Here is a 24496-nt window from a genome sequence, read left to right on the forward strand (position 1 = left end):
GATGCCCTTTTCAAAATGTCATCCTAATCTTTTATTAGTTTAAGAAAGAAAACGGGGAGATTAGCATGCAATTCACAGGAAGACGTTCCGCGGCCGCGGGGGAGCAGGACGTCTAACCTGACTCTCGGACGGTTGCAGACGAGTTTTTCCTGAACTTCAGTCCCCCCGTCACCTTGATTTTCCCATTATCAGGGTGTCAGCTGATAGTTATAAATATTTTTGAGATAGTTATGAAAGTAACTAGTCAAATGAGAAATGCCTGTCTGGGTTACACCGAAAATCGGGTTAAACCGCCTTAGAAGGACAGTACAGCCCATGAGACCCGCCTCCAGAGGCCGGCCGCCCCCAGCAGCAAACCAGGAGTTACACCAGGGGTTCTCGAAGTGCCTGGTCCCAGAGCAGCAGCGGCGCCAGCGACTGAGAATGCACAGGCTCAGACCCAGACCTGCTGACAGGCGCTCCGGGGTCAGCCGGGCCATCTGTCGTAGGGGCCTCCAGGTGACTCTGACGCACAGGTCAGGGAAGTGCTGGCTGACACACGAACCTTCCTGGAGAAGGAGCCATTTGCAGTGGGTCTGGAAAGGGAAGAATCCGTGTGAGCGGGAAGAACAGGTGGGCCAGCAGGCCAGGAGAGCAGCAGTGACAAGCCTAAGGGACAGTGGAGAGGCAGCGACCAGACAGGAAGATTCACGGTTCACAGTGGAGGGCAGGACAGGGAAGGACAGTGGGTACAATGGACACCAGGAGAAAGAGCTGTCACCGTGGCCTCGGAGTTTCCTGGAGTCAGGGCTTCCTGACAGCTGTGTTCCTGGAGCTGCGGGTCGTGGGCGAAGCGGAGGGGACAGAGAACCCCGGGCGGAGCCAGGGCCAGCCTGACACAAAGCCTGCGCTGTCAGACGCGTCTGCGTTTGAACGAGCGATTCAACCTCTCGCCCCAGTTTCCTCGCCTGTGTGCCATGGATGGTATCAGGATGCACCTCGGGTGTAGTTGAGGGTTGGGGGTTGAGAAAGCACTTGGCAACTTGAGCCTCCACTTGGGCGTGCCAAGGACAGAAGGTGACAGCCAGGCTTCGGGAGCCACTGGGCTCTATCCAGAGCCTGGGGCCTTCCCCCAGCAGAGCCCCGCCCTCCCCCACACTGACGCTAGCTGTCATGGGGGTGATTTGGTAAAGGGGCGATGTTGCAAGTAGGGATGTGGGAACGCTCTGCCGTTGCCTAAGTCAGGACCTGGGGAACAAAACGGGCGCCTGGAGAATTGCCATCTCCCCCAGCCTTTGTCAGGGCATCAGATGAGGGTCAGCAGGGGCCTCAGAGAGACCCCAGGCCCTCTCTCTCACCCAGGGAGGAACCTAGGGAAGGGTGCCCAGGCCCGGAGCCCTGCACAGGCCCGGTGACGGACTTTTAGTGCCCTGCAGTTCGCGATCCTAAAGTCTCCAGGAGTATTGTATTGAAAACAGTTTTGCTTCAAACGCTTTTCTGAGGCGGTCCTGGTTTCGTCCAGCAGCACCCACCCTCTTGCACTCACCCGGTGAACGTCTCAGGCACCTTGTGTGGGCCAGGTCCTGGGCTAGGTGTAGGGCCACAGAGTTAAACTAAACAGTCCAGGAATGAAGACAGGCACGTTCTCCGGGCAGGAGGCAGGAGGCAGTCGGTCTCCGGAGACACGTGCGTGCTGCGGGGCTCTGAGGCGGGAGCGGCCATCTCCACTGGGCAGAGAGAGAGGGCTCCCTAGGGGCGGTCATGTTCGAGCTGAGGTTTGACTTGTGGCTGACAAGCCTTTCCGTAGGCCCCGGGCAGGGGGAGACCCATCAGTTTGCAGAGAAGCGGTTACTGGGAGGGGCTGGGAGGGGCTGGGAGGGGCTGGGCTTAGTGGAGGGCACAGGCCAAGCTGACCAGCAGCTGCCAGGGCCAGGAGGCCATCCCAGCCACAGGGTCACTGCAGTGACCTCTGGCCATCCAAGAAGGCTGCCTCAGCCACAGAGCCACAGCCAGGGCTCCACCCCAGAGCTGACCTAATCAGGGGAGTTGGCATCATGCAGACTTCTGCCCACGGAGGCCCCGCTGACCTGCCTGCAGAATGGGGGGGTGCAGCCAGGGCCTGGAGCAGCCAGATTCTACGGCTTCCTCCGGGCAGGTGCCCGACCGTTCATCTGCCCAGCCGTAGCCACGGGTGGCAAGGAGGGCACCTCACAGTTTTACTCCAGGCCCCAGGGCAGATACACAGAACAGCCCTCCTGAGCCCTTCCCTGCCCCAGAATGGGGACAGACTGCACCAGCCTCTGTCCCCAGACTTGTCAGATGGGGCTTCAGGCATTATTTCCTACCTACAAGGCTAGGAGGCTGAGTAGGGTGACAGATTTAGGGAAAGTGGGCTGGGATCCAATAGGGAGTGGTGAGCACTGTGGTCACCTAGAGCACACAGGCCTCGTTCAGAGGGCCAGCTGACCTCAGCCCCAGCAGGTGCTGCCATGTGGGAATGCGGATTCTCAAGAGAAGCTAAAAGTTCAGGGTTTCTGTGTAACGTACCTCAGTGTTTAAATGTTGACCATTTTGAAACACGGGAGCGCTCTATCTGGCCTGCAGTGCAAGCCCTCTGCGTCTTAATTCCCACCGCCCGTCCTCTGCCAAGGTCTTTGTCTCAGTTGATGTTCACCACAAGCCCAGGCAGGCGTCAGCTCGCCTGCTTCAGGGATGCGCGGGACACCTGACACTCAGGTGAAGTCTTCGGCCCTGAGGCACACAGCTGGAGGACCCAACATGATACTAGATCTGTCCACACCCAGGTCAGGCGTCCACCAAACCCCGCTCTCCCACACGCTGGGGCACAGAGGGTGGTGCCGAGAAAGGGGGTCGGGGGGTAGGGGGCCATGCGGCCTCGGTCGGGAGCGAGGCTTCTGCAGCGGCGGGCTCAGGTCGCCTGCCTAAAAGCCAGGGACACTTTGTTCCTGTGATGCTCTGTCGCCACCTGGTGGTCACAGCTCAGCCTCCGGGTGAGCGTGCCCAGCACCTAGAAGGACTTCCTTGTCCCGTGCCACAGTGGCGTAGGGGCCTGTGGCTGGGGAGCTTGGATTTGACTTTGGCCTCAGCACTTCCACTTTAATACTTCGGGTCGGTCGCCTTGAGTTTCTGAGCCTTAGGCCTGTTGTTTCTAAACTGGAGAGAACTCGTACGTGCTGTGCGGGGGGTTAGGGTTAGACGGGACAGGAAGACACGTGCTTAGCATGGAGCAGCACACGGGGCCCCCGTTAGGCGCCCAGCACATGCCCATGTCGTTCGAGAAAGCAAACGAGAACTGGACAGGCCACTCTGGCCAACCCTTGCCCTCAGCGCCAGCCCCAGACAAGCCACCCAGCCTGGCTCTGGCACCCCGGGCTCTCCCCGGCCCACTCGGTGCTGGTTCGTCTGGCTCAGTGCGAAAGGAGGGAGCCCCTCAGGGCCCCTGCCGTCCCCTGCCGTCCCTGACACTCTCCCAGGGCTAACGACGGGGCTTGGGACCACCGCGGGCTCACTTCTTGTAGCAGTAGCAGCAGGTCGTCTTCACTGGGTCGAGTTTCCCCCGTTTTTCTCTTCCTTGGCAGCAGCAGAGCCATGTTTCCTGGTGGTGTTTTACTTCAAAGTCCAAGGTTTGAAAAAAAAAGGAAACAGAGCCATCCGGGTTGGCAAGCTGGTGGTGAGAAGTCAGCCTTCAGGGCTGCCCCCCACCCTAATCTCCAGGGACCCACAGTTTGCAAACCACCGGCTTCAGGCATGATTTCTAGGAGCCCCTGGTTAGGATGTGCCAAGAAAGTGTCACCCCATTAACCCATGAGCACTTACTGGCACAGACAGGCTCTGGGAGGTTCGGATTTGGTTATGGGAGTCGGGATTCATCATTCTGACTTTGAACATCGGTTCCCCCACTTCCTAGCAGTGTGACCTTGGTCAAGCCACTTAGGTTCCCTCGCTATAAAACGGTCTCATAGGAGTGCCCTTCTCCGCCCCCACCCAGCTCCTCCAGGCCTAAAGTCAGGGTCGAGATCATCGTTTCCACCTTTTATGGGGCACTTACGAGGTATCAGGGACCCTGCATTGGCCATTAAAACCCAGTGAGGTCAATGCCATCACCCCCCCCTCCATTGTACCAAAGCATTAACTGGGGCTTCAGGTGACGTGGCTTGCCCAGGGTCCCTCAGCTGGGGGACCCAGCGTAATCCTAGATCTCTCCAGCCCCGAGCACGGCCTGGCTGAAGCGTATGCCTGGAGGAAGGGGCCTGCCTAGGACTCTCCCTCATAAGCATCAGAGGAGGCCCTCCGTGGGGCCAGGTATTTTGTCAGAGGTAGGAGCTGGGGGCCACAGGGTCCCCTTCTCCTATCAAAACATGTCTCCAGGTGGTGCACCAGGGCCTGGCCAGCTGGGGAGCGCAGGAAAGGAAGAAGGGAGTGGGCTTGGAGGGGGTTCATGGTGCGTGTTCCCTGTGTCTGTGTCTGATGGGTTCGTGTTGGAAGGGACCCCCAAGACCTGCCCAGGGCAGCGGCCTCTACAGCTTCCTCCCTGGCAGGTGGCTGCCCAGCGCCCATTGCACACTTCAGGGGATGCTGAGCTCATTTGCCTTCAGGACATCAGTTTACAAGATGGTTTGGAGATATATTTACATATTTTTGCATGTGTGTTTAGAATACGCTGAGGGCCCAAGGTCCAAAGCTGTGGTCTCTGCACATCAGCTTTCATCCCCCAACCCACCATCACCAACTAGTCTGCGGGACCACAGACAGGCCTCTGCCTTGTCCTTGACTCACTACTTACAGTAGCTGGAGCCTACCGAAATAGAAGCAGCTCTACCTTCCTGTGGTTTCTCGGCTCCCCATTATGAAGCTAGACCCCCCAGTGGACTCTGTTTTAGCCACCACTCCACACTCCCACTGCCCTATTTCTTGGCCAAACTTTGCATTGATAAGTTGCGTATCTGATTTAGAGAAAAGGCTAAGGAGACGTGAGCTTTGTGAGTGACGGTACCTGTCTGTCCTGTTTGCCACTGATTCTTGACTCCTAGTACAATGTGGTTCATGACAGACACTGGGTGGGTGCGTGTGAGAAAAGAGGGTTCTTGATGGATTTAGCAGGATTCCGGGCTCCTCTGCCGTCACTTTCTCCCAGAGGGCACTAGAGCAGGGGTCGCTAGGTTGGCAGACAATGGTTGGTTCTCGTTGTTGATATTCTAATAACACTAACAATTAATTGCTCACAGGTTCCCAGTAATTTCGCATACAAAGCACTTTCACTACCTCCTCTAATCTGATCATCACGATAATTCTTGAGTTTGTTCTCTCCTGTTTACAGATGAGGAAACCGCCCAGGGAGGTTCTGTTTCTGTGACCGGCTCTGGTCCCGCCCCGAGTAAGGTGCTAGACTGGGTCCGCTTTCTCCACTTTCTCTGCGCCCCGTCTGAGCCCGTCTTCCCCGAGTATTTCCTTTACCTCTTTGGCTACCGAAATGTCTGAGTCAGTCACTCAAACTGTCCCTGTCTGCTGAGCTACTCAGTGCCACCTCCCCGATGGGGTCCTCTAGTTAGAGCCAGCTCATCAGGGAGATTTCATGGGAGGCCTCCACATTTACTGCCCACACCTGTTCCTCAGAGAGCCATTTTCTTCAGAGAAGGGGGTACCGTGCCCCAGACTCCTCTGTCACCCCCACCACTGCTCCCTCTCAGTCTCTTCCAGGACAGAGTAGCAGAAAGAGCAGACCCTGTGAGTTCTGTCTCTGGACCACACTAGCTGGGTGACCTCAGACAAATCACTTAACCTCTCTGGCCCTTAGTCTCTATCTGTGAAACGGTATATCTGATACTCCTTTACAGAATTATCACGAGGGTCAAATAATCGGGGTCAGCCCTGGGTGAGTGGCTGCTGGGACTGTCGGGGGCAGCATGGGACGGGGAACGCAGGTGGGCTTCAGGGCTGGACGTGCCTCTTCAGAGTCCCGCTCTTTTGCTTATTAGCTGTGGGACCTAAGGTCAGTGACTCAACCTCCCTGGGCTTCTGTCTCCTCGTTTCTGTAATGCAGAGAACACACTGACCTTGCAGGAGTGTTGTAAGGCTTTAGTTCCCCAAAGGTGATAGATACACGGCTGGAGGCACATGAGATGAACTGAGGCAGGACAAAGACAAACTAGTGACATTTCAACTGTGAGGTCATTTTTTTTTTCATCTATACCAGGACAAAAGATAAAATTTATAGCAAAATGTTTTCTGTGGATAGTATTCCTTAGAACAATACTAGCCTTATATCCTTACTAATATTTAAGGGGGAAATGGAGAAATCGAACCAAAATATGTTAACTAAATCATGGTCCCAATAGTATGCAGCAGGGCAGACATTGAGGTGTTCCGAGGATGAAATTGGCTTAACTCTGTGACATGCTAGAAAAGAATGCAAATTATGATAACCAAATGCGATACTTGACCCTAGATTGGCTCTTGTACTGGAAGGAAAACTATGTTATAAAAGACATTATTGGGTCCACTGAAAATTTAGAATACAGACTGATAGGATCCAGTATGGTATCAGCGTTGAATTTAACAAAGTTGAGAACTGTGCCGTGCTTACGTCAGAGGACTCCCCCTCCTTAGGGAATGAGTCTAGATAAAGGGCCACAATGCGTGTAACTTACCTTCAGATAGTTCAAAGAACCTGTGTGTGTAGATGAGTCTGTCTGTACATACTTGCGTGTGTTTGGAGAGAGAGATACATAGAAGAAATGATAAAGCAAAGGGGGTGAATAGGAGAACCCACAGCTGTGATAGATATTCTCTATGCTGTTGGTATTTTTGTAACTTACCTAAGTTTTAAGTTATTTGCAAATAAAAAGTAAAACAACATGCAATCCCAGCCAAGTCCGCAGCCCAGCGCAGGGCCGTGGAAGGCACGCGGCTAACGCTCCGGCTCTCCCCCTCTCTCCTGCCCAGTGTGGAGACTGTGAATGACGGCCAGTTCCACAGCGTGGAGCTGGTGATGCTAAACCAGACCTTGAACCTGGTGGTGGACAAAGGAGCCCCCAAGAGCCTGGGAAAGCTCCAGAAGCAGCCAGCAGTGGGCATCAACAGCCCCCTCTACCTTGGAGGTAAAGCCCCCCCTCCCCTGCCACCCCACTACCTCCCACCTGCCCTCTGTGCTTGGGCACCTCCACCCTGGCCCCCTGGCTAGGGCTCCTCTGTTCTCATCTAGGCACCCACTAGCAAAGCCAAATCAGGGTAGGCCTCCTGGAGGAAGTGACAACCAAGCTGCTCCCTAAAGGGTGACTAGTTAGCCAGGGCATGGGGAGAAGAGGGTGGACTCCTTCTGAGAACTACAAGTTGTTCAGAGGGGATGGTAGGGGACGTGGGGATGGAGGCAGAGTGCAGGCCCTTCGATCCAGGGCTTCAGGTCACATTCCCTGTGCTCTGCCACCTCGCGGGACACTGTGAGGCTCAGCTGATGGACGTGGAAGAACATGTTTGAGGTTAAGGTCTTATGATGGCCAAAAGCCGTACCCACCAGTCTGGCAGCGCCTGGGCTGGTAGTTCTCAAAGGGCCGTGTGCCAAAAAGTCACCAGGGCTGCTTGTTCAACACAGAGTCCCGAGACTCTCCCCACAGAGCCCCCTCTGTGGGGGGGAAGGGGGTGCGAGGGGGTGGAGTGGCCCTGGAATCTGCATTGTTCATGGCCAGTCCAGGAAAAGCCTTTGGTCCAGAGCAGCCCCAGAAGGGACACAGCTTCTCTCCCAAAGAGGATCCCCAAAGTTCCACTGACCGAGGCTGCTCCCCAAACCCCTTCTCCCCAAACTAGCTCGCCTGCTGTGTTCTGTGGACAGGTAGCACCAGCGGAGGCCTAGCTGGACCAGTGGGGATGTGGGGTACCACCAGCCCTGCCCAGAGGGGGTGATCCTCCAGCCTGCCAGGGTGGCCATGTGGCTGTGGGTGGCCAGACCTTTTTTTCTAGAGAAGCTTGAAATACGGATTTGTGGTATATTTTCTGTATTTAAATAATGCAACAAATTCCGATGTTTTAGAAACACAGTGCAGGACGAAGGCTGCGCGTCCTTGTGGGGACGAGGGCCCGGGGTTTGGGCGCATTCCTGGGTGTGAACAGCAGAGGTGCAGGGCTGTGGATGCGTAACTGGGAGATGGCGCTGGGGGGGGCGGGGGGCGGGGCGGGTGTCTGGGCCGTGGACAGGGTGGGCGGAGGGGGGTCTTCAGGCCACTGTCCTGGTGCCCCCCCCACAGGCATCCCCACCTCCACGGGCCTCTCCGCCTTGCGCCAGGGTGCGGACCGGCCACTGGGCGGCTTCCATGGCTGCATCCACGAGGTCCGCATCAACAACGAGCTGCAGGACTTCAAGGCCCTCCCGCCACAGTCCCTGGGGGTGTCGCCGGGCTGCAAGTCCTGCACCGTGTGCCGGCACGGCCTGTGCCGCTCCGTGGAGAAGGACAGCGTGGTGTGCGAGTGTCACCCGGGCTGGACCGGCCCACTGTGCGACCAGGAGGCCCAGGACCCCTGCCTCGGCCACAGGTCAGTGTCCCGAGACCCCTCGATGGAAGCTGGAGGGACTGTGGTCAGACTGTAGACAGGACCTGCAGCAGCGCGACTGCCGAAACGGGCGGACACCTGTGCGGGGCAGCAGGTGTGTGTGACTCGGCACCACCGAGCCACATGTCATGGCTTAACTGTGTCATTCCTCCAACAAATATTTATCGAGGGCCTACTGTGTGCCTGGCCTTGTGTTAAACAGGAGCGAGCCAGCAGCTCAGTGTTGACGCCAGAGCCAAGCCTGGAACTTGGTGGCTGACGAGCGGGAAGGTGGCATTTTAGATCAGGAACGGGGGACAGCTACAGTGAGCCCTGGCTCTGAATGTCCTCCCGGTAGAGACAGTGCTGCATCGGGGTCAGAAGCAGGCTTTGGTGTCACTGTCTCCAGCCCAGACGTGGAGACACCCCCACCCCCACCCCCACCGCATGGGAGCCGGGAGCTTGGAGCGCAGCACCTTCCACGCCGCCTGGCACTGGGCAAGTGGTGGGGACAGAGTTTTATCAGGATGGCAGGGCACTTAAAATGCTTAGGGAGGCTTAGATTCTGCCCAGCTGTGACTTGCCACTCGAACACGTGAGTTCTGATGTCTGCGTAAACAGTGAGCAGGCCACGCTGTGGTCACAGCTGGCCGGTGGACGATGCTCAGCCACAGGGCTGGCCGGGCGAAGCATCCAGCAGCACCGGGCTCCGCTTCCCCATCTCACCCTCTCCTCCGCCGACAGCTGCAGCCACGGGGCGTGCGTGGCAGCGGGGACCTCGTACGTGTGCAGGTGCGCGGAGGGCTACGGAGGGGCCTTGTGCGACAAGAACGACTCCGCCAGCGCCTGCTCGGCCTTCAAGTGCCTCCACGGGCAGTGCCGCATCTCAGCGCGAGGGGACCCCCACTGCCTGTGTCAGCCCGGCTTCGGCGGGGAGCACTGCGAACAAGGTGGGTGAACGAGGTGAGCCCCCCACACTGCAGGACCGCAGAACCTGTGCGGAAGCCGAGAGGGCCCCTCCCCACCAGGCCCCGCTTCCCCGGGGAACCCTCTCCCTGTGATTCCTAGTTGGAATACTAGTCAAAACGGATCACTTTTTAAAACTTTTATTAACGTATTGAAATTTCAGACTTAACGGAACAATATGCACACAGCACTCATCCCTCCAACCCCGCACCACTGCCCACACGCGCCCCTTACCCGAAGTCTCTTCCAGAACCCAACAGTCTCTCGAACTTCAGGAGTTGTGCATGAGCTTTAAATTTACATGACGCACCTAAAGCTTTGAAATGCATCAAGCCCTTCCCCACTCACACTCCTACCAGGCTTCCAGCACCCTGGGACCTACCAGGGACAGTGACTTGTCTGAGGCCGTGAGGCCGAGGGTCCTGGCTCCGGCCGCTCTCCCAGTGAGGACAGAGGGCCGAGTCCCGAGGACTCACGGTGACAGAGGCCCCTTCCCCGCCCTCCACTCACTCAGCTCCCAGCCCCCGCGTCTCTTCCCAGGAACATGGCCCTGGCCATGTTGGGCTCCTTTCTGCTCCTTCACGCATCTGTCTGTTTCTCGTTACGAACGCACCCACTTAAGTAATCACGCAGCGAGTGTCCAGACTCCGCACCGTGCGGGCAGGCTTCTGACAGGTGGGGACCGGGGCTGGGCCCCAGCCCACCAGTGGGAGGCAGGCTCAGCTTTGTCAGAGCTTCTGGTTTTCAAAGAAGCCAAAACTCCCGACTATGAGGTGAAATCTCCTGTTTTAACATTGGCAGTTAATTTGGTTTTTAAGCATGTGTGGTGCACTCAGAGTCTGGGGACAGGACTGAGCCCACAGTCCACCTTTTTGCCACCTACAGTTTGGCCTTTAAGTTCCTTGAAGGAAGGGGCCGCGGCTGGGGTGGGGGGGGGCGGTCAGGGACGGGGAGCAGCGGTCCTCAGGCCACAGGTGTTGCGGATCAGCCTGCCAGAGCCTGCCATGGCTCCCGCCCCAGCACCGGGCCTGACCTACCTCTTCTGCCCGCCGCAGAGAGTCCATGCCGGGGGGAGGTAGTCCGAGAGGTGATCCACCGCCAGAAGGGGTACGCGTCGTGTGCCACGGCCTCCAAGGTGCCCACGCTGGAATGCCGCGGGGGCTGCGGGCCCCAGTGCTGCCAGCCCACCCGCAGCAAGCGGCGGAAATACGTCCTCCAGTGCACAGACGGCACCTCGGTCGTGGAGGAGGTGGCGAGAAACTTGGAGTGCGCCTGCCGCCCCTGCTCCTGAGCCCTCGACGCCCGCCCCGCCGGCCAGCTCGCAGCGGGGGTGCAGCCACGTGGGACCCCTCGAAGATTTGGAGTCAAGCAGAGGAAGCTGGAGAGGAAAAGAAGAGAGTATTAAGTATATTGTAAAATAAACAAAAAATAGAACTTATTTTTATTATGGAAAGTGACTATTTTCATCTTTTATTATATAAATATATCACACCATCTGAGTATATGTACCATATAGTGAGTTATTTTTACCGAGTTTTTTGTTTTGTGTATTTGTCATGTTTTTATAAACAGCTTTAAAAATTTTTAAGAAAAAAAAGACTAATAAAAATGTTTTAAAACAAAAGGATAAGAATAAAGAACTGATAGCCTCTCTGAGGAGGAAAAGGTTTTACGTTTAGGAAACGCTCTCATGTCAGCAGAACCCGGGACCTGTTTACGAGCTCAAGAATAAGAGGGGAAAGGCTTTGTTTTTTCCTTCCCTAAAAGCATTTAACGCCTGCTTGTTCGTGTCCAAGGTGCCCAGTTCTTCCAGGAAAAGCCACTGGGCACTGGCCTGCGCTGTGACCAAATGCCTGTCTGCCCCAGGCCCCTCCCCCGGCCAGGGAGGGGGCCATCACAAAACTCTGAGCTCAGAAGCAGGCTTAATGCAAGTTTTAAAACAGCTGCTCGGTTCCCGCCCCTCCCCAGGAACACAGTCCTCCCAGCGGTGAGGCAAGGGACCAACGCAGTCACCTCGGGCCCCAGCATTGCCCCTCCTGAACGTCTGAACCGCTGTCCTTCCTCCGGCCCACTGGAGCGTGACGCCAGGGCTGCTGGGATGAGGTGACCAGGAGCCAAGCCTACCTACAGCCCTGGGCGAGGTCCCACTCTGGAAAGCTCTTGGAGGCCCTTCCTATGGGACAGACAGGCCTTAGCCGATCCTCCAGGCCGCTATCACAATGACAAAGACCCCTTGCCCTTCTGGACATTTTCCAGCGCACGTCGGCTCTGCACCTTATTTTATCCATGTAAATCCTGCCCCCGCCCCCACCAAAGGCTCATAAAGCGGCACAATGCGCCCCATTTCACAGATGAGGAAACTGAGGCCTCTCCGCCTCTGTAGCGTGCCTTAAGCCACACATCTGCTAAGTCAAAGAGCCAAGCCTAGAGCCCAAGCTCAAAGCTCTAGATTCCGTCTCCAGAATGGCACAAACGCGGGACGTTCGGGCAGGTCACCAGGGGAGCCCCACCGGGAAAGAAGGTGGCTTTTCTGTCTTGTTCGGCCTCTCTAGCATGCAGAGAGTCCAGACAGAGGGCTTGTGTATCAGAATGTGAGCAAAGGCAGCTCGCCCAGCCCTGACTCCACTCTGAGCACAGCCAGCCCTCCTGAAGGGGACTTCCCTGTCCCTCCTCCCTCCTCATCGGCCCCCTTCCTCCCAACAGGCTCAGGGCTCACACCCACTTCCTGTCTCTAATCGTCATCAGGGAGGAGGGTGTGGACCTTCCAGCCCCGTGGCTCTGTGAGGACCAGTGGTAATCCAGAGGCTCAAAGAATTCAGAAGGGAGAAAGGAAGATCGAGGAGCACAGGGCAAGTGGCAGTTAGGGAAGGACAGAGGAAGGGAAAGATGAGCAGAATGAAGCGGGAGGGAGGGAAGGAAGGATAAGATGGAGCAATTTACTTAAAAATACGCGTGTTAACGTAATGCTCCAGGAACTTACTGGGCCTTGTTTCAAATGTTAACAGCTGGATTTGCTTAGTATTTACTACGGCATACATCAGATACCATGCTGATTTCTTTCATTTAATTCTCAAAACAATTCTATAGTAAAGACACTACTGACCCATTTTACAGTTGGGTAAACTGAGACGTGAAGAAGTTAAGGGACTTAACGAGACCAGCCGTCTAACTGCTGAGCCAGGATCTGGGCCCAGGCTACCTGCCCCCAGAACCTGTTCCCCGTGAGAAGGAAGCACAGCTTGCCTTTAAGGACCCTGCAGTCCGGGGCAGAGACAGCCCCAGAGAAGTCACCTTAGTCTCCGAGTTTCCTGATGGGAGTGCAGACGAGGGCAGTGTCTGACCACAGTGCAGAGTTTCCAGCCCTGAGTCTTCGAGGCCAAGTAGGAGTTTGCCAGGGGACGGGAAGGGAAGCTGAACTTCCCAGAGGATGATGGCCTATTAAAAAGCGGCAAAATTCGAGGACTGGTGTGTGTGTGGTAGGGGGCGGCAATCAGAGGTCTGGGGTGGCCAGAGCGGGGACGCAGGCTGCGGGGCAGAAGTGGAGCGGACGTGCCAGCGGGATCGCTGGCAGAGCCACTCGTGGCGGGCCGGAGCACAGGGGACCCTCGGCGTCTGCAGCAGGGCCCTAGCAAGGCTGTTTTCAGAAGAGAACTGGGCAAAGCAGAGAAAGGCCTGGAAGAGGAGCCAGGGCTCTGCCACCCAAATAGCTCTGGGGGCTCCCGCTTGTCCGCTTTAGTTTGCTGTGGCTCTAGGTGGCTGGCAGCTCTCTCTGGGGTAGCTCAGAAGTGCTGCCTGGGGGTGTCCTGGGACTGCCCCTTGCCAGCCCGCCCCGCCCAGGTAGGTGGACTGAGCCTTCTTCCACCACGAACACCCCTCCAGAGCCTCTCCCTCCTGGGCCCAGAGTCCACGCAGCCTGCCATCTCAACAGCCCTGCCCACGGTCACGGGCTTTCTGGAAGGGCTCTCCAGGTTGTGGCTTTCCCCCCGCTTCCCCTGGAATCTAAGGCATCTCTCTGCCAGTGACCCCCTGGGCCTGACCTCGAGTCCAGCCAGTCAGCCTAGATGACCAAAGGACCAGGTTCTTCCTCTCCGTGTGACTTGGGGGTGACTGGAACCGTCCCCGTGGTTTTGGAAGGCCAACTTTACAAAGTGCCAAATGCAAGGCCATTAAAAAAAATCCTCCCCAAAATGAAGTTAACAAATGGAGATTAAAACTCTTATTTGAGCAGCCAAATTCTAGAAGCAAAGTCCCTCGGGGCGGAAAGAGTTCAGCTGGGTAATTTTCACGCTTACTTGGTGTTTGTGTTGGGCACATGCATGTGTGCAGGAGAGAGCCTGGGCTGTTTTCCCTGAGCAGGATTCAGGGAAAGGAGGAGGGAGGGTCCTTTCTGTGACTCAACCAAGAGACTCTAAAATGACTGATGAGATGATGTATTTAAAAGCTTTTGTAAAGTGTAAACTAAAAACCTTACTTGTAAGATCTGTTGTTGTTATTGCTGTTGTTGTTGCTATTATTGACACATCCGAAAATCTTCTGTAGAAGATGGCTTTGCCTTTTTCAATCTCATAAGAAGGAACCCAAGTCTGATACTCAGAAAGATGGCAGAGAGGAGGACCAGGAGGAGAGGGGCAAGGAAAGGAAGGGAGCTCTCTCAGGGCCAGAGGAAGAGGAGAAAACCCCCAGGACGGCCCTCGGGAACCCAGGAGTGACCAGGACAGGGAATGACTTGCTAACCTTGCCCTTTGCTAGAAACAGAAGCCACCAGCATACGAGCCTGCCCCTCAAAGACTTACGGTGTCCCAGATACTGGAGCTGAAGGAACCAGAGGGGGCCCCTGGTGGGTGGGAAAACAGAATCAGAGAAATGGAATGTCTAGACCAGAGACCAAGGTCATCCGGGAAATTAACACCAGACTCAGGTGTCTCCCCAGGCCAGAGTTTTTGCTACTGCACCACAGTAGGCACCCAGGTACAGTGAAGCCTGAGACAGATCCTCCAACACCAGCTAGGTGGCCAGGAAAGCATCCCCCGCCTCCCCCCATGGCCATCTCTCAGGACACTCAGATGGCCGGGAAGCTGGGGCATTGTCCAGTTTGATGGCAGTCACCCATGTTTTCCACTCTGGGTTAGACAGTGCCAAATGAAACACTTGGGGAAAGTTGACAGATGCCAGCTAACCAGGACCAGCAAAAACAAAATTGGGCATTTGGCAAAGCTTATTTCTCTCACTCAACAATAAGTTCTAAAAGGAAAAATATTAAGATGTTTTTAAAAATAATGTTATAGTGCCACTTCCTCAGTATGGGATAAATAATGTGCATTTTTTTCTCCACAGACTGTAATATTCTGATGTCATTAAAATAAATGGATGAGTCACAGGAGAGCTCTCAGATGCTCTTGTGAGTACCATACGCTGAGTCCTGCTCTGTGATGTGTTTTGTTTGTATTCCTGACCTTTGTACTCCCTGGGGAAAAAGATTACTGCATTTATGGAGTTTGGGCAAGTCTGGTGTGGAGTTAGTGGGAAAAAAAAAAAAGTAGTTTTTTGGACCCTGAAGTGGGAAAGATGGATTCCAGAATTCCCCAGAGATGTGGGAGAGAAGGCTCAACATGTGACTTAGGGTCTGTAGGGGCTGTAGTCTGCATGGTCACAGACTGGGTGCCAAGGGTCACAGTGGAGGAAGTCACTCCAGTTCAGAGGAGGAGATGCTACTCAAGGCAGCCGTGAGGGGAGAGTCCTGCCTGGCATGTGCTTAATCAACTCCCCCGCTTTATTCATTCCTTCCACAAGCATTTCCCCAACATCTACTACGTGCCAGGCGCTGGGCTAGGCATTGAGACCCCAGGGATGATCAAGACAAAGTCCCTGGCCCCTGGAGCTTAACCTTTAACTGAGTGCCAATAAGCAAGTAAACAGAGCCCCACATCAGGCTCCTCCGACTTTTAAGACCTGCGCCTGAGAGACAAGTCCCCAAAAGATCTAGCTTTGAAAACTAACAGAGTTAGCGTCCACCAGCCCCTCAAAGCTATGCAAATTGAGAAATAGTTCTCAAAGGGATCGAGGCCCCAGTGCCCAGCACAGAGGTCAGCCGAGTGCAGAGTGGCCAGTCTTTCAGTGTAAGAGCCCTATGCACTTATCCTAAAGCATCAGCCAGAGGTGCAGGCATCCAGTTTAACCCACAGCTAGGGGCGTGCTGAAATGCCCTCCAAGGACTGAGGTCAGCAGGCTCCAACCCTGCATGCTCCCTCTGCTGAGCTTCAGGTGGCCAGTATCTCCCAGAGGGAGCTTCTGCACATATCTGGTGCCCCTATTTCTGTGGCTGCCACACAGGGAACACTCCTTGATCACCTGGCTCTGGTGGCCAGCAGGGGCCTGTGTTCATGAGTTCAGTGGTACAGAGGCAAACTAAGAAACATTTCTTAACTGGCGATTGCCCCATGGCTCAGTGCAGAGGGAGCAGACAGAAACACCCATCTCCCAGTCTGCCCCTGAAAGAGATGTATTTGCATACTTTAAAAACTACTGCCTGAGGGTCTGCCTTCCGATCAGCCTGAATCTGGTTGTTGACCGAGATCCTCCCGCTTTGAGACACTGACCGGTCTTGGCACACCCTCAGCTATCACCAGCCACTAAGAATAAACAGTTCTCTCTTGCAGGGTTGTTGTGGAGATTAGGTAAAATGGTCAAAGGACCAAAATAGACTTTTTTCAAAGATATATGAATGGCCAACAGGTACATGAAAAGATGTTCAACATCACTAATCATTAGGAATATGCACATCAAAACCACAATGAGATATTACCTCATACCTGTAAGAATGGCTAGCATCAGAAAGACAAGGAATAAATTCTGCTGACGATGTGGAGAAAAGGGCACCCTTATGCGCTGTTGGTGGGATTGGAAACTGGTACAGCCACCTTAAAAACAACATGGCAGTTCCCCAAAATATTAAAAATATGACCCAACAATGGCACTTCTGGGAGTATATCCAAAGGAAATGAAAACACTTTGTCAAAAAATATCTTCTCCCCTATGTTCACAGCAGCATTATTTACACTAGGCAAGACATAGAAACGACCTAAGTGTCCCTCAATAGATAAATGAATAACGAAGTTGTGTGTGTGTGTGTGTGTGTGTGTGTGTGTGTGTGTGTGAATATTATTCAGCCATAGAAAGGAGGAAATCCTGCCATTTGCAATGTGGATGGACCTTGAGGGCATTATGTGAAGTGAAATAAGTCAGACAAAGATAAATACTGTATTATCTCATTTATATGTGGAATCTAAAAAAAAAAAAAAAAACTCATAGAAACAGAAATTAGATTTGTGGTTACCACAAAAGACTCTCAATGGCCAAAGAACCCTGAGAAAGAAGCAGCTGGAGGCATCACGCTTCCCGATTTCAAACTACATTACAAAGCTATAATATCAAAACTATGGTATTGGCATAAAACCAGACACATAGATCAATGGCACAAAATTGATCCAGAAATAATTTACAACAAAGGAGCCAAGAATATACAATGGGAAAAGGATAGATGCTTGAGTAAATGGGTTGGGAAAACTGGACAGCCACAGGCAAATGAATGAAACTGGACCATTATCTTATCTCACACACAAAAATGAAGTCTAAATGGGTTAAAGACTTGAATTTAAACCTGAAACCATAGAACTCCTAAAGGAAAACAGGAAAAAAACTCTTTGACATGAATCTTGGTGTTGATTTTTTGTATTTGACAACAAAAGCAAAGGCAAAAACTAAAACAAGTCAGACTGCATCAGATCAAAAACCTTCCGTGTGGAGAAGGAAACCACCAACGAAACAAAAAGGCGCCCTGCTGAATGGGAGAAATTATTTGCGAATCACATATCCGATAAGGGGTTAAGATTCTAAATCTATGAAGAACTCACACAACTGCAAAAACACAATCTGATTTAGAAAATGGGCAGAGTCTCTGAACAGACTTTCTTCCAAAGAAGACATACAGATAGTCAAGAGGTACATGAAAGGGCACTCAACATCACTGATCAGGGAAACGCAGATCAAACCACAACGAGACGTCGCCTCGTACCGATTACAGTGGCTGTCATCAGAACGACAAGGAATAAATGTTGGCAAAGATGTGGAGAAGCGGAGCCCTTGTGAACTGTTGGTGGGAATGTAAATTGGTGCAGTCACTATGGAAAACGGTATGGAAGTTCCTCAAAAAATTAAAATAGAGTTATATAATCCAGCAGTTTCACATCTGGGTATTTATTGGAAGGAAATAAAAACAATGTGTTCACAGCAGCATTATTTACAATAGCCAAGACATGGAAACAACCTAAGTGTCCATCAGTGGATGAATGGATAAAGACCATGTGGCACATGTGTGTCTATATGTAAGACAATGGAATCTTTTTTAGCCATTGAAGGAAGGAATCTTGTCGTTTTTGACAACATAGATGGAACTTGAGGGCATGATGCTCGATGAAATAAGTCAGAGAACAAATACCATATGAACCTCATTCATATGTGAAATATTAAAAAAAAAATTTTGAATTTTTAAAAAAAACAAACAAAAAAAACCATAGATACAGAAAATAGATTGGTGGTTGCCGGAAGCCAGGCAGGGGAAGTGGGGTGAAATGGATGAAGGATGAAGGTGGGCAGATACAAACTTCCATAAAATAAATGTCTGGGAACATAATGCACATCGTGATGACTTTAGGACTGTATTGTTTATTTAAAATTGAAATTCAAATACCATATTGCATATTTGAAAAGTTGCTGAGAGTAAATCTTAAACATTCTCATCACAGGAAAAAATGTATAACTGTGTGGTGATGGATGTTAATAGACTTATTGTGGTGATCACTTTGCTATATATATATATATATAAATATCAAATCATTATTTGTACATCTGAAAATTGTGTCAATTATACCTCAGAAAATATGACACGATATTGATATGCTAAGGCTAGAAATCCACGTTGCACACTCCAGCACACCACGTAAACATAACTGATAGAGAAATGCAAGATGCCAACATTTGGCCGCTAAAAAATAACACCAAGTTTCTGATTAACATTCATGAAAGTCTGTAAAACTTTTTTCATTGGACTCAAGATGCTATTTTCATTTGGTATTCAAAATTAGATTTTAAAATGTGGCCTCAAAATATTTCTCTTTACCTAGATGGCGCGGGGTGCAGGGGGAGAGAATAGGTGGTGAACCCTGTTCTGAATCCCGGAATCAAATATAACCAGCTGAAGAGGGATGCTCAGGGTGACCTCTGCTCCAGTGACCTTGTTTTGAAAATGATCTCATCTTCCATCTCCTTTTGATGGCAGCCAATAGGATGCAAACGCGGTATTCAGGGAGGCGGGGGGTTGGCTAGCCACAGGTGAAAAGGTGAATTCACAGAACGGGAAGATGAAGAGCTGACGCTGATGGAGCACACGCCCTTCCCCCCGTGTTTATACACACGCCTCGGTGGAGCACAGAGCAGCGCTGCCAGCAGGTCCGCCGCCACCACCCCCCCAATTTAACAGTGAGTGAGACTCGAATCCCACAGCTGGGAAATGGCAGAGGGGGGATTTGAGCCACGTTTGACGAAGGACGATGCCCATGTGCCTTCCGCCACAATGCCTCGATTTGCACAAGCCCTTGGCAAATGTCCTCGTTGGACACCTTCCCACAGACAGGGTGCCTTGTGCAAGAAACTGGAGCTCGTGGGATTCAGGAAAGCTGACAAGCTAAGAGTGAAACCGGACCCTGCAGTAAGCACTGGAATAAAGCCAGTGCAACTATTGGGGAAATAATGGAACAGCTCTTGTGTAGAATGGCTGCTGGGGACCAGAGGCTTTCCACATCCATCCCCAATCCTCACAAAAATCTGCAAGGTAGGGCCTGCCATCTCCACATTAGAGCTGAGGAACGTGAACCCTAGTGGAATAGAGTCATTGCCCGGTGGTTCCTCGGCCAGTAAACTGCAGAGCTGGGATTCACACCCGGGTCTGCTACCGCAAAAACCACCCGCCTCCCACTCCACCCGCTACCCCACCTTTGGCCTGGAGAAAAGAGACTGCAACTGTCCATAGCGACAAAGGGAGGGCCTGCAAGACAGGAGGGGGCGAGTCCATGGAAGCTGGGGCCTGCGTCTCACCGGCAAGCTGAGCTGTGATCCCCGGGTGCAGCAGTGAGGCTGGCCCTTCCCCAACCAGCCCCCCAACCAGCCCTCAGCTCAGGCCCTAGGCCGCCTCCCATATACATCCTCATGGACTCAAAACTTTTCAGTTGACAGAAGCCCCTGCAGAATTTTCACCAATATCTTCTACCCGCTCCCGTACTAGAGGAAAGCACAAGAACGAGTCCTGGGCCGGCCACCAACTTGCTATGTCACTTGGGTAAATAAGTCGCTTCTCTGAGCATCAGCAGGAAAGGGAATGGGCGGATACCCTCTAGCTGCAGCCCAGAAATTTACCTAGTTAAAAGGCCCTGCATTAACCCAACTTCCATTGGCAGGGGGCCGAGGGAGTCCCCATATACAACCCAGCGATTCTCAGACACCAGCCAAGTGTCCTACGAATTAATTCAGTTCCGACACTGTTGACCCGAAGTCGGCATGCGGTTCCACGGGGTTACAGGGTCAGCCCTCCCAGACTGCTCCCCGACCCCCATCCGTTTCAGAAGCCAGCCTCGAGTCCAGGTTGTCACTTGTATGTCCATCTGACAGGCAGGTTAGACCGGAGGTTCTAAGCCCCCATCCTGGGCCCCATTAATTTGCTGGGGCGACTCACAGAACGCAGAGATCCATTTCACTTACTAGTTCACCGGTTTTTTATGAAAGGATATATAACTCAGGGACAGCTGCAGGAAAGAGACGCACAGGGCCAGGCATGGGGAAAGGGCGCAGGAGACACTATTCAACCTACCATATAATCTAATGTCTTCGTTTACAGCTAAGGAAGTTGACGCTTTTTAAAGCGGAAATGCCTAACCCAAGGTCATACAGTTTCACAGGCATAAAGGATGTCGGAGGAGAGGCCATGGGCACTGCGATCTTCAGAGACCACACAGTGGTGGACAGACCTTCGTCGGTCAAGATGAAAAAGCCCATCCTGCATGAAGAAAACCCAGAGCGAACCTGCCTAAAACATGTTCTATAATTCCAACCCATGTTTCTTCCTCCCTGGGAGCAGAAACCAGAGAGCGGCAGTGCCACGGACACAGAGTTAGAGAGAAGCCACCACCTCCCATTCCCTTCCCTGGCAATTTCCTCCTCTTACAGTTTCAAAACCCTGCCACACGATTCATCAGAGAAGGGCCGGCCTGGCCCACAGGCTTAGAACGTGCATCTCACGGCAGGTGTGTGCTCGGAATGCAAGCGGCAACTTGATCCGCTGGCTGTTTTCCCCCTGCTTTTCTGCCTGATTTATAAATACAGCAGTGGTGAAAAATCCAGCCACACCACAGTCTCAATCAGGCTGCCTTTGTTTCAAAACTGAACCTTCCTTCCTGAACACAGAGCATCTGTTTCAAGTCAGGAGCCAGGGCCAGCCTGTCTCCCACGTGGTGTGGTACTTCAACCCTAGTGGCCTGAGATCACCGGCCCCCAAACTGTGGATGAAAGAGGAAAGTAACCTCACAGGGCGATCTGATCATAAATCCCTAACTGGGCAGGACACGGGGAGCAGTCAAGCCCCAGGCTGTAACTGCTTTACTGAAAGGTCTTCCTGTGCCTTCCATGGCCCTGCCCCTTGCTTCCTGCCTCCAGGTTAACACATCTTTGAAACGCCTCTCCTGCAGACCCCTCCTCCTAAAATATGGCCATCTTCCTGAGGGCACATAATCCTACTCATCCCGTAATCCGATCCCCTACCTTCTCCTACCTTCCTGTCATCTTCTGTCTCCTCCTTAATTTCACATGCATAAAAGAATATACTCTGGAGCATTTGAGATCTTGCTCCCTGGCAAATGTTTTCGGTTTGGGCTCAAATAAACTCATAAAAGTTCTCTACAGGTTTGGACGTTTCTTACGTAGACAAAACTAAATTCAGCTGATCAGAAACTGCTGGGTGTCTTTTTTCCTAAACTGATTTAATTCCCACTCCCTCCCCCACACGCATCCTCCGGCCACCCCCTCACCCTCTGACTTTCCTTTCTTCCTTTGGCCTAACTCCTGGAAAATGGAGTTTGAAAATGCCTGGGGGACTACTTGGGTGGGCCCCGAAGAAGCTTGGGGTGGGGGGAGACAGAACTGAAAAGCACAAAAGGGACGAGGGAAGAAGCCAGACACAAAGGTCACAGAGCACGTGATTCCACTTACGTGAAATGTGTGGAGAAGTCAGTCACCCCACAGAGCCAGAGCGGATGGGGGCCGCCGGGGTCCTGGGGGAGGAGAGGTGGGGCGTGACTGCTTAACGGTTAGCGAGTCCCTTTTCAGGGTGACGAAAACGTTTTGGAACTAGATGGAGGTGGTGGTTGCACAACAGCGTGACGGTACTAAAGGACGATGAATTGCATGCTTTCAAGTGGTTAACTTTACGTGAATTTTACCTCAGTGAAAAAGGGAAGGAACAAGGGGTCAGGGGAGAGGGGTGCGGAAGGAAGCCCTGGGGGGAGGCGCCTTCACAGGGGCCGCTTCCAGGGCGTGGGGGGCGGGTCCAGGTTAACCCTGCCCGTCCCAGCGCCAGGCACTGCCCTGTGCCCAGGGGTCCCAGCTGAGGAACTGCGCCCTCCGCCAGCTGGTTGGCCCCCTCAAGCTAGAAAGTTCTGCCTCTTCAATGCGTCAGCTCAACCGTGGGCTCTTTTCTCTGATATTTTTAAAGACAGTGACCCTATCTCAGGAGCTTAAAATGAAATAGAGTGAAATAAAGCAAAGTGGGGAAAAAGAATTTTTTTTTAATTTAGAATTTTTTTTTAATTTAGGATTTAGCACTTATTCAGAAGTGCTAAAAATGTACAATTGCCTTTTCTGAATTGAATTGAATTCCTGTTTTGAACTCCGATCCCACTACATAGCAAAAAGCTTCACCTCATTCAGTTCGGCATCGGCCACTCTCCTTCTCCAGGATGGAACCGAAACTCTAGGTGTCTCCTGTCCTACGAAGGCGGCTGCCCCTTGCCGTCCCCATGTGCTCCTGCAAGCTGCAAAGGTGTCACACTCCTCATCTGGGCCCCTGGACAGCTGTCCTGGCTACTTCTGCCCTATCTATCCAGGAAGTCTTCTCCAGGCCTGCAGATTTTCCATGCCACTTCTCCGTCCCCGTGGCTGTCATGGGCTTGTGCCATGCTGGGACCATAAGAAATGAGGAAGAGCTAAGCCTCATGTCCAGCCCCTTGCCTGCTACTCTCAGACATACCAAAGTCATTCTGTTGCCCGCGCCCCACTACACACACACACACTCACACAGGGCGTTGGGGGCTCTCCAAGGCTGACTCGGACACGGTGTTGATGGGGTGCAGAACAGGCCCCCCCAAGATGTGCCGCTTTGGCATGTGGATTATTTTGAGCTGAAGGCAATGAAGACCCTATGGGCTCACAAGAAACTCTTTCCTCTCTCTGAAAGAATTTAAATTAGGGGCCTCGCCCACCATAAGAGTCATCACCAGAAATAACCTTTTGCGACCTCTCGGGCAAATTTCCATTTGCGGACCAGCTGCTCCTCTGAATGAGCTGTCTCCACCGGAAGCCTCCAGGCTCACGCCTGGCCCAGAGGCCACATCTGCCTCATCTCCCCTTCCTGTCTGAACCTCTCACGTGTGTTGTGGGGTCTCGGACTCTCTCACGTAGGTGGGGTTCCCATACTATAACGCAGTTCACTGTGTTTATTTTCTCTGGTTAATCTGTCCCATGTAGATTTAATTATGAAACCAGCCAGCCCTAAAAGGACAGAAGGACGCTCCTTCCTCCCCCACAGCACACAGCAGCCGAGTCCACTCTCATGCCGTGCGGTGGAGCACGGACATCTCTGGGTCTGCGCCCCTTTCCCACATCCCGCCTGCCAACTGGGCACAGGGCTCCTCTACTCCGGGGCTCCCCAAACCTAGGCGCAGTCTCTGGAGTGGGATTCAAATCCGCCTGTGACTCTAAAACACAGGAACTGCCTCCTCAACGGCATCACCTCGTTGCACTGAATTGAGTGCTTTAGAAAGACAGCACGGTCTTTCGACCGCGGCTGGGGGTGAGGATACTTGCAGGAGGAAAAACTGAACTATTGCTACAGAAGAGCCTCGAGAGCACTGTCAAACGGACGCGTGTCAACGCGCCCCACGACCTTTGCTTAAAGCCTAACAGTGTGCCAGATCTGGTGCTAGCGCGTTATTAGTCCCGCCCCCAAAAAACCTATGGAAACAGTATTATCGTTCCCGTGTCGCAAATAAGAATACAGCGGAGCATCTTGTGTGAGCTCCCGCAGCAGTAAGTGGCAGGACTGAGAATGAAACCTTAAATCGAAACACGATTTCGCAGCACGTGACTGCAGCCCCGCCTCACAGGGCGGCTGTGAAAGCAAACGGAAAGCGCTTCACGGCCAGTGAGCGCAGGGTGGACAGGGGTCGGAGACGACCAAGACAGCGGGCCCATATCCCCCCGAGGTGACCAAGCTCAGGACACGCTGAGACCGAGGCCGGGACCATGAGGCACCTCTCGGATACCAGGCGGCTGGGACCGCATCGAGCTCCCCGGACCGAGAGGGCAGGAAAGGTGCCTCCCTGGATTCAACGAAAGGCTGCTCCCAAAAGAAGGGATAGTGGAGGTGGGATTAAAAAGAACCAACCTTCGCCCTAGACTCTAAAGGTGGTCACAGCTTTTCCCTCGAGGAGCTTGTGTGTAAGGGGACAGATTGGGAGACGGAATGTAAGGCGCCGACTAAGCATTATGACAGAGGGAGGCACAGGAGGGGACAGGAGACAGGGGTGATCAGGGAAGACGTCCTGGAAAAACGGAAATCCGAGACGAACACTCAGGGACAAGCAGGAGTCCATAAACAAAGAGAGGAAGAAGACTTCTCAGGGCAGCGGGG

The 24496-nt window shown here is 53.0% G+C and overlaps 1 protein-coding gene across 1 annotated transcript in view; it reads left to right on the forward strand.

Moving 5' to 3' along the window:
* SLIT3 (slit guidance ligand 3) overlaps positions 1-11712 on the forward strand; it is a 563294-nt gene extending 551582 nt beyond the window's left edge. Inside the window, exons 32-36 of the mRNA XM_011356694.2 lie at positions 350-374; positions 6889-7097; positions 8238-8523; positions 9265-9470; positions 10542-11712. Coding sequence (XP_011354996.1) covers positions 350-374; positions 6889-7097; positions 8238-8523; positions 9265-9470; positions 10542-10777 — 962 coding nt within the window. The 3' untranslated portion in view covers positions 10778-11712. The remainder of the gene's footprint in view (positions 1-349; positions 375-6888; positions 7098-8237; positions 8524-9264; positions 9471-10541) is intronic.
* Positions 11713-24496: the final 12784 nt, after the last annotated feature.

Source organism: Pteropus vampyrus, unplaced genomic scaffold (genome assembly GCF_000151845.1).
Source record: "Pteropus vampyrus isolate Shadow unplaced genomic scaffold, Pvam_2.0 Scaffold30, whole genome shotgun sequence".
Classification (NCBI taxonomy): domain Eukaryota; kingdom Metazoa; phylum Chordata; class Mammalia; order Chiroptera; family Pteropodidae; genus Pteropus; species Pteropus vampyrus.